Here is an 11629-nt window from a genome sequence, read left to right as displayed (position 1 = left end):
AAAACGTACAAGTTAGGTAATTGGCTGTTCCTTGTATAATTCTTATTTTTGCAACTCTTCTGTAAGTTTGAAATTATTTCCAAAAAAAGTAAACAGCAGCTTTTAGCCACCTACAGATTAAACATTAGATGTCCTACCTAAAGCAATGGAAGTCTTTCATTTAATGGCTGACATTGAATTGATTAACAAGCACAAGTTTCCCCTGGACCCTCCCCTAGGTCTCATTCCACAGGAGATCCTTTGAGCCCACATGAAACTCCCACCTCCATGATGGTGCCCATGGAGACTGCCAAGTACATAATGGAGGGACTCTGAAATGGAAGTCTCTAGTCTGGTTGCATATGTCTTGGTTTTCTTTATTAAAAGACAATACAGAACCATGAAATGATACCTAAAGGTTCTGAATATAAGATGAAATGACAGAGGTCCACAGTGCAACGCCAGAAAACCCTCTGCCACCGGCACTGGCAAGCTCTGTTCAGTCCCCTTTCATGATTGCTGCATACTCCTTCTGGTGTTCAACCAGCTTCAGGAATACTTGATACTTCTTGTCATAATACCTGTGGGAAACAAACGAGTATGTTAAGTGATCTCAGACAAACTGTTACACAGGTTCCCCTTACATTTAGAATGCTACTATATCTGTTATGGTTTTGCAGACACCCCCCATTTTTTTTTAATGCTTACAGCTTCCTGAGCAATGAACATTATTACCTCTAGTATCTCTGACCTACATAGAGTATTATCTTGATTTTACAAGTAAGGACATTTGCTCAGAAAGGCATATCTAAAGTAATAGAAATAAAAATTGGCAGGGCTGGAATTCAAACTTAGGTCTGACTTCACAGCTTCTGTAATGTGCTGAAGGTCTCAGGACCTTTCACATTTTCAGCTTCAACAAGTATTTCATATATGACTAGCCCCAGATTTGACAACTGGTTTAAAACCACAGCCTTACCGGGGACAAGAATAAATATTTTAATCACCCTTTGCAGATTCCACACCTCCCTTTTCTTTGCAGACTGCTTTATCTGGGAATAAAACCCCATGAAAATGTGACTAATGCCTTTCCTGTAGCTGTGCCCTACCTTCCAGGCAATCCCATAGTAGACCTGGCCCTCCCTGTCCTCTTCAGCTGACTCTCCAGGGGAAACCTCTCAGAACTTGGTGTTGGCAATGAGTCAGATGGCCTCACTCCTCCCACTTGGGAGGAGCTGACATGGGGTAAGTGGTTGGTGAAGCCAGGTTAGCACGTCTTGGTAGATTCTGGGGTGCTCCGAAAGGAAGTCTTCATGAGAGAACTTTGGTGCAAGCTTGTTAATTGGGGGAGAGAGGTTGTAAGAACAGCTCTGAAACTTCTATTTGAAAACATCCTAAGTAGATGAATGGGAGTTCCCTCCCCACAAGCATTTCTGCCTTAAGCATTATGTTAACTCAAGTGCTATGACAGGGCCAAACCTAGCTTTAGGAGGTGGACTCCAAAGCCTGGGTTTAAATCGCAGCTTGTTCTATTACTTGCTCTGTCACAGAGCTGTGTGACCTTGGATATGTTACTTAATCTGTTTGTGCCTAAATTTCCCCATTTGTAGATGAGAATAATTATAGGATCTATCTGAAGAGCCGTAGTGTGAATTAAATGAGGTAATCTATGAAAAGCACTTAGAATACTGCCTGGCTCATTCTAAGTGGCATCAGTGCTAGTTATGGTAACTACTTTTTTAAAAATTAATATTCCCATATTATTAATCTAGATATAAATGGGTTTTACTAAAACCCACTCTGTGAGTCTCCCAACTTATAAATTATAGAATGATTTTAGGAATAGCAATTTTCTCCTTTTTGTGACACTCTGTGACAATTTAATGCTAAGCAAGTCTTTCATTCTATGAGATGGACTTCCTAACTTGGGATCTTGAAACTGCAAGAAGGGAGCTTCTCATGTACTTGAAGACATCCAATTTTAATACTGACAACTTTGCAGCAACTTTGTTGGCCTCGTTCTTTTGTACAGCGGGAAAAACACGGGCTTTGTGGGCACAGAAAGCTGGATGAATTGGAGCAACTTTAAAAAATTGTCTGAGCCTCAGTTTTCCTGATGTAAGAGAGTGACAAAAGTTTTGAGCAAGAAAATCAACACAATATACTCCATGAACTAACAAATGTGAACTAATGTCTTACATACTTTTATTATCCTAGAATACCAAGAGATGGATGTTTCTCCTTTTTTATACACAGAAAGCAAAGGTCCAAACCACATTTTTTCCCCGTGCTTTTTATTTAATTGTTTTACTTTGGTAAAATACACAGAACATGAAATTTGCCACTTTCACCATTTTTTTAAAGTATACAGTGTAGTGGCATTAAGAACATTCACATTATTTATTGTACAACCATCACCACCATTTGTCCACAGAAGTCTTCTCATTTTTGAAACTGAAGCCCCATCCCATTAGACAATAACTCCCTACCTTCCTGCTCGCCCTCCTGCTTGACAACTGGTTTAAGCCTCTGGCAACCACATTCTACTTTCTGTCTCTATAATTTTGACTACTCTAATTATCTCAAATAAGTGGAATCATACAGTATTTGCCTTTTTGTGATGGGCTTACTCATTTAAAATAATGTCCTCGAGGTTCATCCATGTTGCGGCATATGTCAGACTATTCTTCCTTTGTAAGAATGAATGCCATATTTTGTTTACCATCCATCTATTGATGGACACTTGAATTATTTTTCTATTTTAGCAACTGTGAATTATGCTGGTATGAACATGGTTCATCTCTTTGAACCCCTGCTTTCAGTTCTTTGGGGTATATACCCAGGAGTGCAATTTCTGGACTATATAATAATTCTATTTTTTCCCTTTTTATTGAGTTTATTGGGGTGACACTGGTTAACAAAATCATACAGGTTTCAGGTGCACAATTCTACAACACATCATCTGTACACTGTATTGTGTGTTCACTACCCCAAGTCAAGTGGTAATTCTATTTTTAATTTTTGAGGAACCACCATACTATTTTCCACAGTGGCTGCACCATTTTCATATATACCAATGGTGTGAAGGGTTCCAATTGCCCCAAATTCTTGTCAACACTTGGTGTATATATATACATATTTTGATAGTTCCCATCATAATGAGTATGAGGTGATTTCTCATTATACTTTTGATTTGCTTTTCCTGAATGACTAGACATATTGAGCATTTTTTCATATATTCATAATCCATTTGCATATATTCTTTGGAAAAATGTCTATTCAAGTCCTTTGCCACTTTTTATTTAAGTTCTTTGTTTTTGTTGTTGTGTTTCAAAAGTCCTCTAAATATTCTGGATATTAATCCCTTAACAGATATATGATATGCAAACATTTTCTCATTCTGTGGGATGCTTTTTTACTCTGTTGATAATGCCTTTGGATGAACAAAAATTTCTAGGGCACTTTTAATAAAGTGCTCTAAGATCACAGATAAATTTGGATGAGATCTGGGATCATCTTAAAAGGTATATTGAACCATAGTTACTAGATTATGCTTTCTGGGATCCTGACTTTTAAAATGAAGTGAATTCTCCCCACACTCAATCAGTTGATTTTGTGTGGTACAGACCTAAGTACATGTTCCTTACAGATAACAATGTGATTTGAGACAAGGTGGAGATGTGAGAGTCATTCATAGGGAAACTGGCTCACTTTCTACTTGCAAATTTTCAGGCAGCCTGCAGATGGTGCTAGAGCACTGTGTGAGCCTCCCCCACAAAGGTAGTTTTCCAGCAGACTGCAAGAAGCAAAGGATTCTTTGCAAAAGGAGCACGTGGATTTATTGCAAGAACTTAAAAACAGACTTCCCTCAAAAGTCTTAGGAGGGTCAGAGAAGACGTGGGGAAGAATAATCTGTTTCTAATTTCAACAAAAGAGGGATGCAGCTAGCCCATGGCTCCCCCTATATGGGATCTCAGATCTCTCACTGTTCCTGAGTTGTGCTCCCCAGCATTAGGTCCTCTCAGCCCTGTATTTAGAGAGGGGTTTTATTTGGAGGGCTAACCGCCCAACTTCATTTGGAGACCTTCTTTAAGAAAATAAACACAAATTAGATTACTTTGTCCATGGATATTTCCAACTGTGTGGAATGCCAACTGTGCTTTGGTGGAGTCGGCAGCTTTGCCCGTCCATCACACAAGGTAAATTTTGCTCTTAAGTCTCAACCTCAAATACTTTTCAAATATTATAAAAGGCCCCTTGCACAACTGTCCCTTCATCTTTAAACTGACTACCCATGACTTAGTAGATCTTTTTCATCTCTCACCTGCATTTTTGACAAAGCCTTCCATCTGATCTCTGCTTCCATCCCTAGGTCCTTTGATTCATCCTCTAAGAGGAATCTTCCTAAAATCTGCATCTGATCTGGTCTGACCACTGCTGAAAATTCAGTATCTCCATTCTGACTGCAGGATGAAGTCTGATATCTTCAACATGGCCTCAAAATTGCCCGTGAGGTGAGCCTGCCTACTTCCTCACATATTTTGCATTTCGGAATTATGAGTTGTTTATGGTTACCTGACATACTGTTCTGCTCTCACCTTTATAACTTTGCATATTATTCCTTCTGCTTGTCCTATCTGGTAATTTTTTTAAGGCATTTAAAGTAAGTTAGACTTAACCTCCTCTCACCCCCGCAGGGTCACATTCCTTAATTCCTTGGACTGCTGCGTAGAACTCCCTTTGTTCTGAAATGATCTTTGTGCACAAATAATATTGTATCTTATTTCTCTCTAAATTTAAGCATGATACCTTGAATATAGTAGGAGCTCAATAAATTAGTGATTTGTGACTTGGGGTTAAAATACCATTCAAGGTCATGATGTAGCCCTCAATCCCAAGTGATGCAAAAGGTGAAAGAATGGACAGATGCTTCTATGTCCTTTGATGGAAGACACAAGAGATTCATATTTTAGAACAGAGACCAGATATGCTGCTAATGACCCAGGCAAAAGAACATTGGTCTGAGTGTTCAGAAGTCTGTATTTGACCCCCAGGTCTGGCCCTAACTAGCTTTGTGATCAAAGGTAACTGAAAGTGACTTTACCTCTCTGGGACTTGGTTTTATCAACTATTAAATGAAAGGACTGGATTAGTTGACCTCCAAGGTTTATTCCAGCTCTTAGAGCTGCCTGTGTTTATATGCTTTCATTCCTTAGTACTGCAAGTATAAAAAATATAAACTTACCTTTTATCCTGAAGTCTGGGAAGCACAACTTTCCCAACTTTGCTCATTCTTGCCATGGCCTCCTGCAAAAAAGAACAGAGTTGGAAAGCTAAACAAAAGTGAGGCTTGTCCCAGGCAAGAGATTCTAATTAGTATTCATTTCCCATTAAGATATTGAGTTGGTCCATTTTTTCCAACTTATTTTCTCTGGTAATGGGAATAAAGCCCCAACCAACACTGAAAGTTATATCTATGGGCACAAAGCCTGGGCTTAATAAATGGTTGTGTGTTGAGGCCTCCGGGGCACAAACAGCCCAGAAGGTGAAGCTTTTGTGATCACTCTCAGGGAATGGTGGGAGAGAATTATTTCCCCTTCTCATTGCCTGGACACCTGTGCTTAAGAAGGCAACAGAATCAGCCACTGAGCACCTTGTCTACTTAAGATAACAATAACTGAATGGAACTCACTTTGCACCTGCACTATAGGATACAATATTTAGGCCTCTTCATTTCACCTTTGTTTTTCCCCCCAGCAGTCTGAAATTGGGGGTACAGACACAGGACCTCTGGGTAGGAAATGTTGACTTGAGTTCCAGAATGTGACTTTAGGACATTCTTGTCTTTACAGTGGAGCAATCAGGCAGACAGTAAGTTGCAGCGTCTGGGTGGACATGGTCTGGCATGTAGAGCATCAAGATCAACCACAGATTGTGTTGGCTCCATTATGCAACTGAAATGGTTAGGTTTCTGTGGGCAGGCTCCCAATGCTGTTAAAGCTATGGGAAGGTTAAGGAGAATGGAGTGAACCCACACTTTGGAGTCCAGCAGACTTGACTGGGGAGATTACAAGTAATAGCATGACAAAGGTCCTCAGAATAGGCCCTGTCTTAGGGACGGCTACTGAAATCTTATTGTTAAGAATGTAGTCATTCTGAGGTCACATATGCACAACTTCTTATTTCATATATTTATTAATTACTCACTATGCACCAGACACTGTGCTGGGGACACAGACTTGCATAAAATATGCTCTTTGTCCTAGGAAAACTTACATGCTAGCAGCATGTGGGGGGATGTAAAAAGCTGATTACCGCACAGAATGTGAGGGACCCTGGGCATCTTCTAAACACATCCAAGTGGCCCCTGACCATCCTTGCCTGTGATTTTTACACTTACACACACAGACACACACACTAACACATTTATTATTTATCATTAATTCCCTTCTGACATGCCATGTATTTAGTGGTTCATGTGTACCTTATCTGCCTTCTCCAGTCCTCACCCTAACCAGAATATAAGCTACATGAGGCCAGGGCTTTTCTGTTTGCTTCTTAATCTCAGCACCTAGAATATTCATGAAACATATCGAGCCCCTTCGTTGGGCCAAGCACAGCACTCAATATGTATACACAGAATACAGAGATGGGTCCTTTCATCAAGAAGCTCATCATAGAATGAAAGACATTTACCATGATCAAAATAGAGTGTGATAAGTCTATGTTGAAAGCAGATAAACTTCCTTTTAATAGTTACTCAAGGTGAAAACTTCATCTGCTAATCACTTACACAGATCTCCACTTGTGCGGGATGCTCAACCAACCCTTCCCCAAGGATGCCAAGAACCTGAAGTAGCTATCTGCCCTCAGTGGATTTAAAAGTGCTGAGTGGGGGAGATGAGGAATGCTCAGAGCAGTGAACACATGGACAGCAGAAAGGAAATGGCAGCCCTAAGTAAGGAGGGAACTTTACAAATTATCAAAAAATTATTGAAAACAAAATCATGGAGAAAGGACAAAACTAAAAAAGGGCTGTCCAGGGTCACTTTGTGAGGGTGCAAACAGTCACATATGCCTGAGTAAGATCACTGGCATTGCACTTACCAAGGCTATTTGAAGGGCTCTGCTCACACCAACATGTGTAAGAACATTTTCCTTCATAGACTAAATCCTGACTCCCTTCAAGTAAACCCCGTCTTGCTAAGATGTCCTCTGCAATGCCAATGGCCAACTTCCCTACTTACTCGCCTGTCTTGCCCTTGCTTCATCCTTTTAGAATCCTTCTCTGCTGTGATCTAGGGAGGATCTCCCTCTTTTCCCTCCCCTAACTCTCCAAAGGTCCCTCAGGGAATATTCCTCTTGGTCAAGCTTATGCCTCAGGCTTGAGACAACATTCCAGAATTGCTCTCATGGGTGGGACCCAGGAAATTTGTATTACAGAAGGTCCCCACTCAACTGATGTGTGGAACAGGCAGACCTGGAATTCATTCTTCCTTTCTTCACATCACCTCTGCCTGTTTTTGAGAAACACCCACAACAGATTTCAAAAGGTTTTAAAAGAGGTTATTTTGCTTCTCAAAAAAGCACAGATCTGAGCATCGAACTTAGCTCAGCTATCTACTCCACGGAGATATTTTTCTGACTCATCCTGCTACCTGCCTCCCTCCTAGGTTGAGGTTTCTGCTCCCATAGCAACTTGTGCTCCCAGCCATCAAGACATGGCTCTGAAATTTTTGGTTAGCACATCAGTCTCCCCAGTTACACTGTGAGCTACTATAAGACAGGAACTGTCACAGTTATTTCAATTGCTAAACTCAGCATCTTGTATAGGGTACACATTCGGGGAAAGTACACAATAAATGAACTTAAGGATCATACATGTGACAGAATGCTCAAATAGAAGTTTTGGCTGAGATCTAAGAATGACAGACATAAGACACCAAAGTGAGCTGGGAAAAGCCCACCCTGAAGATTTTGAAAAAGGAGTGGTTGAGGACCCATGAATCAACTCTTAAACCTTTCATCCACATGGAAAGTCAGAAAAAGAGCTAGATTTTTAGGAGACAGCTGTTGGTTTATTGCGCATCAGGCCTCCTTCTAGGGGAGGGCTGAGAGAAGTCTCCCTCCTCATAAGTCAAGAGAAGCAGAGCTTCCCGGAGACCAGCAGGGAACTTGGTGGGTCCCTAAGGCTGTGGGGTGCAGTGGACTGAGTGTGACTTCTGTCTGGAAGAGAAGGCTGGTTGGTGTTTCAGTGTAGAAATGAAGGGACAGTTGCACTGGGGTCAGCCAGCACTGCCAGAGTCTGTCAGATTCCAAAAGGCATGACTGTTTCCCACAGACCCTACCCTGGCCCATATGTGAGAGAGCTATCATGGGTTGTCTCAGATACTGTCTGATATGGACACCTAATGAGGCACAGAGTGAGTCTGCACAAAGAAGCTTGAGAAAAACTACTGGACTCCCAGAGGATCAAGAGAAGAGTAAGCCTTCTACCAGAAGAGAGAGGCATTAACAAGGACAAGATACTGGTTTCCAGAAGTGGAGGTCCTCCTGGAAAATCTATGATGGAGCCTATAAACACCTATTAGGCTAAGAGAGCATGAAGCCCATTTATGACAAAGATGATTAAAGAAGAACTTTCCTACACCCCCGCCTCTCTTTCCTGACACCCTCCAGCCACCTCAGAGGAATGAGGAAAGGTAACACGCTGGAGAGAAAGTGAATGAGGAAGAAAGAAGACCGAGCACAGCCACCTTCTCTCATTTGCAGCAGACCCAGCTGGGGGAGTGGAGAGATGTCTCATCTTTACGTGAAAATTGAAGTGATGATTATTATATGTTCCTTGATATTCTAATTTTTGAATTTTGGCTATGTCTTACAACTTAAGGGATCATAAAACTTGTATTATCTAAGTGATTTTGTATATATCCAAGAAAGCAGTGGAACCACTAGAATTTTTAACCAAGGCGGAGAAAAAATAGCTGCAAAAATGTAAAAGGGCAGTGGGAGCAAAAAAAACACAGTTGTCTCTCAAGTTTATCTCAAGAACTGTGTTTGTTTATATGCATGCACAATAAACACTGGACCAACATGTATTAAAATGTTAACAGGTTCAAGAGCATGGGTAATTTGGGTAATTTTTTTCTCTCTCTCTTTTTTTTTTGGTGTGTGTGTTTTCTACGTTTTCTACAGTGGCCTATATTGGTTTGACAGTTTTAAGGGAAATAAAAATATACTACATTCAAAAAAAAGTTATGCTTGCAGGCAGTCAAGATGACTCGTGCTCACTCTCCTCTCTTCTGTGAGGCAGGGCTCATTACGGGTATTTGACACAATAAGGAGAATGCCCAGAGAATCAGTGCTGTCATCAGAAATAGCACTGCTGAGTTTTCTAATTTCTCCAAATAATTAACATAAAACCAAAACCTCATGAACCCACTGGCTGCAATAAATCTGGAAATTACCACAGCATAACAATACGGATTTATTATGGAAATGCTGACACGTGCTAAATATAGTCACCCCTCCCCCTCAGTATATTTCTGTTCAAAAGGGTCTATTTGAAGTTGGCCTCAAATTTCATACTTTTTGTCAGCAGCAGGAGCCGGACAATCTTAATTTGCAGCACGCTACCCTCTTTGTTTGAGAGTCTAGACAGCACAATGAATGCAGTGACTTTTCTCTTTCCTTTTTGCCCACACAATGAAAGCTTTTTAAAAAACAAAATATTTTGTAAAATCGCATTTTAATCACTTCTTTTCTTTCTCTCTCTAAGGCAGAGCTATAAATAAACCATGAAAGTTCACATTTGATCGTTACTTCTGAAAGCAAGTGAAGGGTTTCTGTAGGGAAAAAATAGGGGCCCTGTGCCATGGCCATGAAAGGAGCCATTGATGGGTTCTGACCCTTCCCTGTGGGTCAAGGCCGAGCTCCCAGTCTGCACACACTGCTCACCACTTCTCTGGGAGCAAGGTTGGTGATCACCAGGCCTTTGTGGGCGCAGGAAACACCCAGTTCTCATGCATATGGCCTGGTTTGGGAGCTACCAAAGGGTCTTAGGCTACACTGGGATGAGTTACCCACAGAAATTAGGTTACAAAAAAGAAGGGCTCCTCAGCACCCTTGGAGAAGATGAGGACTGCGTAAGTGGCAGGCACACTAACGTGGGGATTGGAAGACCTGGTACCTTCTCTCCTCCCCAGGGGAAGGGGAACAACGGCCTTAAGACTTTTAAGAAGACTATTGGGAAGTCTAGACTTAGGTACCAAAGGGCACCACAAGTTTGGCAAGTGTCCAGAGACACGACCTACAGGGAATAGCAAGGACCTGGCACTGTGGAAGGTATACTGTGAGCTCCCTGAAGGGAGGAATTAGGTCACTGTAGGTCTCAGGCTGATACGTCCTCACAGTACAGGTGCTTGGTTCATGATGGTTCAGTGGCTAAATGAAGGCGTGGTGACTTTCACAACAGGGACAATGTAGGATCATTTCAGCCAGTGTTTCTAAAGTGGCATACATGCACTCCAGGGCGTGCTCAAGATACTGCATTAGGGTTCCAGAAGGAAATATTGGAAGTGCCATTTATATGATTTTTAGTCTAAGGAAATTAATTCAACCTGGCCAGTATTTAATATGCAGATTATCATCAGATCCATTAGTTTGACCCCACATCACGTGGTCACGAGCCATGTAGAGTGTGTGAAGTTTCCTAAGAATGGGAGCTCTACATCCCTAAGGGGACAACAGCATGGCATGTGCTTCTAGGTCCACAGCTGACAGGGATTTGCTATGTGTTGTCATTTACAAGGTCTAGGGATTCACAGGCGTTATCAAGTTTATTAAACTAACCCTCACAAAATGGGCAGCCAGCTGAAAAAGATTCAATGTATTAAAGGTAATGGCGATAATTCAGACTCAAGTAAATAAGAAAATAGTGACACTTTTATTTGGTGTTAGCTCTTCATGTAGAATGTAAAAACACTGAAGACCTAGTCAGGTAAGGACTGTGGAAAAATTATCAAGATTACTGTTTGAGATAAAAATGTACAGGCACAAACACAAGCATTTAGAAATCATCAAAAGTAATTTTAGCCCTGGCTGGTGTAGCTCAGTGGGTTGAGCAAGGGCTGCAAACCAAAGGTTCGCCAGTTTGATTTCCAGTCAGGGCACCTACCTGGGTTGTGGACCAGGTCCCCAGTGGGGGCCACATGAGAGTCAACCACACATTGATGTTTCTCTCCCTCTCTTTCTCACTCCCTTCCTCTCTTTCTAAAAATAAATAAATAAAAATCTTTTTAAAAAGTAATTTTAAAAAGCATTAAAAAAGTAACTGGCCATAGGCCATAGATGTATAGGGTACCTTTAGCTACTTCATAATGTTAGTGTGAAGACAGCTATAGTTTACCTGTTTTATAATGTACATAATCTGCAAGCAGAGGACAGGTCTACACCTTTTCTTAAATCAGTTTCCATGTATTGAGGATGCAGGCTCGAGTTTTTTTCACTGACAGTGTGTGTGATCAAAGAAATGTGGTATCTACTGACTGAGCAGACCATTTCCATGGCCACTGCTATGCTACTGGTTTAACTAACATTTCCCAAGTGCTAACTCTTGGGCTGCGCACTGTGCTAATTGCTTAGGTACATG

General features: G+C 41.2%; 1 protein-coding gene across 10 annotated transcripts in view; it reads right to left on the bottom strand.

Annotated features, from left to right (window-relative positions):
• Nucleotides 1-330: 330 nt before the first annotated feature.
• The window catches only part of FGGY (FGGY carbohydrate kinase domain containing), a 390193-nt gene continuing 378894 nt past the window's right edge, over nucleotides 331-11629 (bottom strand). For all 10 annotated transcript variants that reach the window (XM_028513518.2, XM_036026185.1, XM_036026179.1 and 7 more), the window contains 2 exons: nucleotides 5225-5286; nucleotides 331-560 (listed from right to left, as the gene is read on the bottom strand). In XM_028513518.2, the coding sequence (XP_028369319.1) occupies nucleotides 479-560; nucleotides 5225-5286 (144 nt within the window). In that variant the 3' untranslated portion in view covers nucleotides 331-478. The remainder of the gene's footprint in view (nucleotides 561-5224; nucleotides 5287-11629) is intronic.

This window comes from Phyllostomus discolor, chromosome 5 (assembly GCF_004126475.2).
Source record: "Phyllostomus discolor isolate MPI-MPIP mPhyDis1 chromosome 5, mPhyDis1.pri.v3, whole genome shotgun sequence".
Classification (NCBI taxonomy): Eukaryota; Metazoa; Chordata; class Mammalia; order Chiroptera; family Phyllostomidae; genus Phyllostomus; species Phyllostomus discolor.
This window is presented reverse-complemented; position numbering and strand designations above follow the sequence as displayed.